This window comes from Pteronotus mesoamericanus, unplaced genomic scaffold (genome assembly GCF_021234165.1).
Source record: "Pteronotus mesoamericanus isolate MK-2021 breed Mesoamerican mustached bat unplaced genomic scaffold, CSHL_Meso_final contig_84, whole genome shotgun sequence".
NCBI lineage: Eukaryota > Metazoa > Chordata > Mammalia > Chiroptera > Mormoopidae > Pteronotus > Pteronotus mesoamericanus.
The window spans coordinates 2,237,152-2,244,986 of NW_026555267.1; the positions used below are offsets into that span (position 1 = coordinate 2,237,152).

Below are 7,835 nucleotides of genomic sequence, written 5' to 3' on the forward strand. Positions count from 1 at the left end.
CTTGTTGTTTTTCCACGTCATTTGCTCTCAAATGTACTATCGGGCCCGGCGATGCTAACCCAGCGGCGGCAGGTCCCTCCTTGTAACAAGCGATTGTGTGTTCTTCAGAGGTGGCCACGGGGAGGGGGGCCCGGCAGGGGAGGTGGGGGAAGAAAGGGAAACAAACCGCTCCTTTACAGTGAGCTTGCGTGTCCTGGAGCCAGCTCCCCCCAAAGCACATGCCATTTCTGGCCCTTGAAGGGGTTAAAGGCCTCCTGGAGTCAAAAACAAGCAGGTGTCCCACCGTGCCAGATACGCCGCCTAAACTGCTTCCAGCTTTTTTTTTCCCCCTTCTGCAACAAGTCTGTGATCAGCCACGGGACAGAGGAGCCAGCAGGCTGCCTGTGACAGGCATCAGGTTAGCTCGCTCCCACTCGGGTGGTGCCCAGGATATAAATCCAGGCCGGGCCCCGGCGGGGGCTCCTCTCCCTGCACACTCAGGAGAGGGGATCCCCTCGCAGAGCCTTTCTTTTCTCTGAAGCCGCACAGCCCAGCGGGCTCCACTGACTTGGTGGAGGCAGCCGCGGCCCTACCACCAGCAGCAGGGAAGCCCGCTGGGGGGTGAGGGCAGGTGCCTGCAGCCCCCGAGAAGGAGGAGGCGCTGGTGGGTCCCGGCCCCTGGCAGCGTCGCACGGCAGACCTCTGTCCGCTGCAGACCGCACCATGTGGGCCCTGGGGTGCCACCAATTCCGGTGCCGCTGGGGGCAGGTGGCAGTGCTGCTGCTGCTGCTCAAGGTGCCCCCGAGAGGCCTCGCACTGCCGCCCATCCGCTATTCCCATGCTGGCATCTGCCCCAACGACATGAACCCCAACCTCTGGGTGGATGCCCAGAGCACCTGCAAGCGGGAGTGTGAGACGGACCAGGTGAGTGGGAGCCCGGGAGCCTGAGACGGACCACACGGGTGTGTTACTGGGGCGGGGGGGAGCCGTGGGGTGGGGGCAGCCCCCAGGACCGTGCAGGAACTCAGGCCCCGGGCCACACGGAGGTAAGCAGGACGGGCTGTCTGTCTAACTCCGAGGCCCCGAAAAAGAGATGAGTGTGGTGTTCCAGTTCATCAGGGACTGAGAAGCCTTGACTTCCTGGTCTCACGTTTGCTGAGGGCTGCTCTGGACCAGCCCATTGACAGGTGAGAGGAGCCGCTCAGGACCCCCGCGGTCTGACAACACGGCTGAGGCTTCACCCAGCCTCCAGGTCGTCGCCCAAGGGGCTTAGACACCGACACTGAGAGCAGACCGGGATAGCAAGGAGGGTGGACAGGAGCAGCTCCGCACAGGCTCCGCGGCGTCCTCGGGGTGGGGAGCGGACTGGGTTTCGACCTGTCAGGGTTCTCGGTCCCCCTCCCCCCACCCCCCTACCCCGTCCGCCCTCATCAGAGCAGCACACAGGGCGACGGGTCCCAGGCGATTCCCTCCCGGCTCCTGGGTGCCAGGGTCATTCCTGCCTCTCTCCCCAGCAGTGAAAAGCCTGCTGGCCCCCAGCACCTGCCTGGGCAGAGGCACTGCCTGCCAGCCTGGACAGCTCCTGGGGCTCGGGGCTGGGCCGGATGTCACCAGGGGGCATGCGAGACCCTGATGCTCCCTCTGCCAAACTCATGTAACCTACAGGAGAGCAGGGGATCACCGTGGAAAGCGTGGCCTCTGCCGCTCAGGGTCCGGGGGCCACCTCTCAGGCTTCTCGGCCAGACGCTGCCGGTGAGCAGGGGTGGCGCTAGGGACAGGAAGTCCAGGAGTGGGGAGGGGTGGTGGAGCTTCCCATCCCCCTGAGGCTGCGCCGTTAGTTGACTACATTTGCAGGGAAGCCTGTTTCATGGGCCTGACCCACAACGTGGGGCTTGGGGACAGACACCAGCTGAGCTTGCGTGCCTTGGGCGGAAGACACCTGTGCGGAGCTGGAGATGCAGGCAGCCTATAGGTCCATTCTGGGCCCTTAAGGAAAACTGTTCTAAGAATCCCCAGGGGTTTCTTGTGCCCCAAAATATTCTCCCCATGGTCCCTGAGGGTCCAGACTTCCATGGACCTCTGAGTCCTGAGGAGCTTCCGGAGCCAGAGTCTCTTTGAGACTGGAATGACCCTCTGGCCAAGGAGCAGGTTCTCCTGCCTGCTCCCTGTTCCCCTCCTGCGCTCAGTCCTCCACTGGGTCTTCCTTGCTCAGACCCCAGCTCTGAGATCTGCCCACCCCAGTCCAAAGCCTCCCCTGGTGAGGCCTAGAAGAAGCTTATGCCAAGCGAGGGCTGCAAAACAAAGTCCCCATTCTGAGCTGAGAGGGAAAAACAGTAAACAAGTCGGGCAGGCAGGCTCCGCACACCCGGGTGGGGGATCATTCCCCCTCTTAGCTGATGTGGAATGTCAGAGGCAGAAAGAAAAGTCGGAACTGCAAGAGGCCGATCCTAGTGGGGAGTAACTCGCAGAGCTACTACCAGGGCGAGGGATTAGGAGTGGTGCCCGCCAGCCCAGTGGGTATGGGGTGTTATTATCGAAAACACCGCGTCAAAGTTTTGTTTGTGTTGGCCCTGAGCATGCTGCTTATTTCGAGGAATTAAACTAATGCCCCACGGGGCCCCACAGAGAATCAGAGGGAACTGCAGCCTGTAAGTCCTCTGACGGCCTTGCTGACCTTTGCCACCCAAGGGGACTTTTTACCTTGTTGATTTCCCCACGAAATGGCCCCCGCATTGGAAAGCAGGTACCAGGGCCTGGTGCCGCCTGTGGCGTCGGGCCTGGCCTCCGGGGCCTGTCCCGCCTGCCCTTCCTCTCGGCTTTGGGCGGGTGTGGGCCCTCATCGGAGCCACGGGCAGTGACGACCTCAAACACCTGTCCCGGCAGTGTCCCACTTTTCCTTCTCAGCGTTTGGTGTGGCCTCTTCAGTTTGGCCAGGGCACCCTCACCCAATGGAAAAAAGACAAAAAGGCATTTGTTCCTACGCAGGCCTCATCTGTGCTCTCTACACGATATGTGTGATGTAGAAGAAAACACCCTCCTTTTATTCCATCCGGGTGAATTCCTTCCACCCGGAGCTGGAAGCCCTTTCCTACCATGTCCCAGCCCCGGGCACCTGACGCCCTCTCTCCGAGGCTCTGCATTCTCGTCTGTAATATCATAGGAAGAAAAATTCCCCTCTGGGAGGGATGTGGCTGGCCTCTTCTCGCACTCCTGGCTCTGCGACCTTGGGCAAGTTACCTGGTCTCTCTGTGCTTCAGTTATCATCACCTGTGAAGTGAGGCTCACAGTGTATCCACCTCAGAGGCTTGTGATGAGCATTAACTAAGTGGACTAATGTAAATGTTCTTAGGAGAGGGCCTAGAAAAAAATCGTAGGTGCTTTGTGCCCATTAGTTGTTATTATCAAAACGTTTTGCTCACGATAGATGAGCACGTATCATTTCCCACAGTTCCACAGGCACCACGCGGCAGGGTGCGGGGAGCCGGCGCGCTCCTCCTGCTCCTTGTTCAGGCCTCTCGGTTTGGCTCTCTGCAGGAGTGTGAGACCTATGAGAAGTGCTGCCCCAACGTGTGTGGGACCAAGAGCTGTGTGGCAGCCCGCTACATGGACGTGAAAGGAAAGAAGGGCCCGGTGGGCATGCCCAAGGAGGCCACGTGCGACCACTTCATGTGTCTGCAGCAGGGCTCCGAGTGTGACATCTGGGACGGCCAGCCCGTGTGTAAGTGCAAGGATCGCTGTGAGAAGGAGCCCAGTTTCACCTGCGCCTCGGACGGCCTCACCTACTATAACCGCTGCTACATGGACGCTGAGGCCTGCTCCAAGGGCATCACGCTGGTGGTTGTCACCTGCCGCTACCACTTTACCTGGCCCAACACCAGCCCCCCGCCGCCGGAGACCACCGCGCATCCCACCACAGCTTCCCCAGAGACGCCTGGGCTGGACGTGGCGGCCCCGGCTCTGCTCAACCACCCTGTGCACCAGTCGGTCACCGTGGGGGAGACAGTGAGCTTCCTCTGTGAGGTGGTGGGCCGGCCGCGGCCCGACATCACCTGGGAGAAGCAGCTGGAGGACCGGGAGAACGTGGTCATGAGGCCCAACCATGTGCGTGGCAACGTCGTGGTCACCAACATTGCCCAGCTGGTCATTTATAATGCTCAGCTCCAGGACGCCGGCATCTATACCTGCACAGCGCGGAACGCGGCTGGCGTCCTGCGCGCTGACTTCCCCCTGTCGGTGGTCAGGGGGGGCCAGGCCGCAGCCACCGTGGAGAGCAGCCCCAACGGCACGGCTTTCCCCGCAGCCGAGTGCCTGAAGCCCCCTGACAGTGAGGACTGTGGCGAGGAGCAGACCCGCTGGCACTTTGATGCCCAGGCCAACAACTGCCTCACCTTCACCTTTGGCCATTGCCACCGCAACCGCAACCACTTTGAGACCTACGAGGCCTGCATGCTGGCCTGCATGAGCGGGCCGCTGGCCGTGTGCAGCCTGCCCGCCCTGCAGGGGCCCTGCAAGGCTTATGCACCGCGCTGGGCCTATAACAGCCAGACAGGCCAGTGCCAGTCCTTCGTCTACGGCGGCTGCGAGGGCAACGGCAACAACTTTGAGAGCCGGGAGGCCTGCGAGGAGTCCTGCCCCTTCCCTTGGGGGAACCAGCGCTGCCAGGCCTGCAAACCCAGGCAGAAGCTCGTGACCAGCTTCTGCCGGAGCGACTTTGTCATCTTGGGCCGAGTCTCCGAGCTGACCGAGGAGCCCGACTCGGGTCGTGCCCTGGTAACCGTGGACGAGGTCCTGAAGGATGAGAAGATGGGCCTCAAGTTCCTGGGCCGGGAGCCGCTGGAGGTCACTCTGCTCCACGTGGACTGGACCTGCCCCTGCCCCAACGTGACAGTGGGCGAGACGCCGCTCATCATCATGGGGGAGGTAGATGGTGGCATGGCCATGCTGAGGCCTGATAGCTTCGTGGGTGCATCCAGCACCCGGCGGGTCAGGAAGCTGCGCGAGGTCGTGCACAAGAAGACCTGCGATGTCCTCAAGGAGTTCCTGGGCTCACACTGAAGCGCCTCCTCCCCTGACCCCTGCCTAGTCCTCTCCCACCTATCCACCCTGACGCCTCCCAGCAAACCGGGCAAGGTCACATTCGACAGTCTTAGGCCAGCAGAGGAATATTGATCGGAGAGTCTTACATCAACTTCTATTCTTTGGGTTCGATAAGGGGTTCATATCCTTTCTAGCTGAGGGAGACAAAAGAAGTCAATAGACACTTGCAAATTCTTCCCGATGACCAATCTGCTTGGGCGCTATTGCCCCCCCCTTACCGGCCACCCCCTCTCCCACCCCAGCCACCCCAGCGCCAGCCAGCCTCCCAGCCAGGGATCTAGAGATGGCGGCTGCATGGTGGGCACGGGAAACATGGAATGAACTGGTTTGCAAAAGGGGTAGGTGGGGAGAGAAAGGAGGGTCCAGGGACTCATGGGACAAACTCCCCACAGCCCCCGAGACCACTGCATGTCGGGAGTCGTGGGAAGTGGGGAGCAGGGGGCACGGTCCAGCCCAGCACACGACTTGCGCTCCGCGCAGGCTTCTCAACAGGCGCCCTTGGGTGGCCGTCAGCCTGCACTTCGATCACGTTGGCTCTGCGGTCTCTGAGGCCATCAGCAGGATACCTGTTTCTCATGTTTCATCTCCTTGACTTTATTGATTGGTTTGTTGATTGTTGATTTATTAATTCCGTTCTCTTCAGTCCAACTCAACAGACATTTGCTGAACATTTACCGGGTGCAGGTGCTAGGACCACAGAGAGCTGTCAGTCACCGCCCAGCTCATAGTGACTGAACACAAGTGTCCAGGTCCAGGGGTTCCCGCAGCAGCAGACCCTTGGCTGGCCCTCCCAGTCGTCCAATGGTCCCGGGTTGACAGTCAGTATGCTTTTATCTGTCACTGGCTTCCTTGGACAGAAAGCAGATGGAAGCCCCAGGATCTGTTTTGGTAGGAAGAGAAAGAAAGGAAGAGGCAAAGCAGGCAGAGAAGGGGGCTGGGGAAGGAATGGGAAGGGCGGGAGGAGGGAGGAGGGGCCGGCAGGGAAGGGAAGGGGAGGGAAGGAATGCTGCTCGATGCTCCCCTCTGGTGGTGGCCTCGGGAGCCGCGGGCACCTGGAGGGAGGCTCTGGGTGAGGCCTGGGGTGGCAGGTTTAGGGATGAGGCAGCCTGTCGGTGATTTTTGTTTTCAGACTTCCTGTGCAGATCCAGCCACCCACCACTAGATAGAGGATTCGGAAAACCCACTGTGAGCTCTACCACTGCCCCCTACTCCCTCCTCAGCCCTTCATTCTGCCCAGGCCCCTCCAAAGAAGGTCATTGTGGGGCATTCTTGTTTCTTCTTCAGATGTAGGGAGGAAGATACCAATTAAAAGCTACTAGTATCAACAGGCCTTCTTGTGTGATTCATTTGAGCTAATTGCGTGTGTGTGGCAGGGGGGAAGAAGGCGGTATCATTTGCTTTGGTGACTGTGCAGGAGGGCAGTCTGGCCGATGGGATCACATCTGGGTGATGGAGAGACACCGCCAACGTCAGCCTGCTTGTAGCTCCGAGGCTCCTCCACCGCGGTGTTCTGTGGATGAGGCACTGGGGCCAGGCGGCTTTCTGAACACAGAGGCAGGAGGGCGTGGGGCTCAAGCCCGGGGTGGCAGTCCCTCACCCCATCAGGACAGCACAGTGGATCAGAGGCAGGCGGAGGAAACAGAAATGGGGTGGGGAGGGGCGGGCTGCCCAGCTGGGACTCCCTAGGGAACCTCCGGGGGAGGCCCGGCCCCAAAGCCCTAGGTGTGCTCAGAGTGTGTGGCTCGGTTTCTAGAATGGGGATAGCAGCGCCTTTGGTCTCAGCTGCTTGCGGCTGCTCCCTTGCCCTGGAGGTATGTTCAGGAGCCCACAGCCACGGCACCCCCCACAGCTTGTCCGTCCCTGAGGTGGGGAGCCAGCTAAGCACAAGACACACCTATCCCCTGTCCACGACCCTGGGTCTTCCTGGGCCACAGCCCTGAAGAGGAATCCAGGCCCCGTGCAGCCCAGCCCAGCCCTCCTTAGAGATAATTCCCTGCAATAAGGAGGGGCCGGGGCAGAGAAGGTAAGCTGCTTCCTGAGACAGAAGAGGGCCCAGAGGAACAGGAACTTCCCCTCGCCTTTGGGAAACGCCGAGCATAAAATTTAGATCCCAAGAAGGTGTGAGCGCCAGCCACAGGCCGCGCCCTGCTCAGGTCCAGACGAGGGAGGGGAGGACTCCTCTCCTCACTCACCCTCAGAGGCTTGGAGACACTCTGTTGCATGTGCTTCTAGGCTGAGGTGCCCCAGTAAATAGCACATTACCATGGAGTCTGAGGCAGGAAATGTCCACTTGCCAGCACTTGTCACCCCCTGCCTCTTCCCCACACCTGCACAGCCGAGGGCCTGAGCCTGCGGCTGCCTGGGGGAGGCGTGAGTTTCGGGGGAGTCTGATCTCAGGGCTCCCTCTCGCCAGTTCACTGCCCACCAACAGCCCCACACGAAGGTCCCCGCGGCTCTCCAAGCCCAGCCTGGCAGAGTGAGAAAGCCCAGCCTGTGGAGTCAGACCCCCACCCTCGCCCATCATCTGACAAGATCAGGCGCCTTCAGGGGAGTATGGCTATACACTCCACCCCCCATCTGATTCTGGGCTCTGACACTTATTCTTGGTCTCTCTGAGCCTCAGTTTCCTCAGATGCAAAACAATGCGTAGTAAGGGCTTGTTGTAGAGGCTTGGGGGGCTCGACCCTTTCACCTTGTCAAATGGGAAAGCGTAGGAAATGGAGCCTGGCGCAGGCAGCTGCGTGGGCCCTCCGTGGCTG

General features: G+C 60.5%; 1 protein-coding gene across 1 annotated transcript; it reads left to right on the plus strand.

Annotated features, from left to right (window-relative positions):
* Positions 1–501: 501 nt before the first annotated feature.
* WFIKKN2 (WAP, follistatin/kazal, immunoglobulin, kunitz and netrin domain containing 2) lies at positions 502–5,211 on the plus strand. Its single transcript, XM_054585530.1, has 2 exons — positions 502–903; positions 3,514–5,211. Exons 1-2 carry the CDS (start codon positions 703–705, stop codon positions 5,032–5,034), a joined length of 1,722 nt encoding a protein of 573 aa, XP_054441505.1. The 5' UTR covers positions 502–702; the 3' UTR covers positions 5,035–5,211.
* Positions 5,212–7,835: the final 2,624 nt, after the last annotated feature.

What these genes read in the sequence shown, in the direction of transcription:
- WFIKKN2 (XM_054585530.1), top strand. Translation starts at nt 703, where the DNA reads ATGTGGGCCCTGGGGTGCCACCAATTCCGGTGCCGCTGGGGGCAGGTG. An exon ending in GGGAGTGTGAGACGGACCAG is followed by an intron (nt 904 to 3,513) that starts GTGAGTGGGAGC and finishes GGCTCTCTGCAG; the next exon opens with GAGTGTGAGACCTATGAGAA.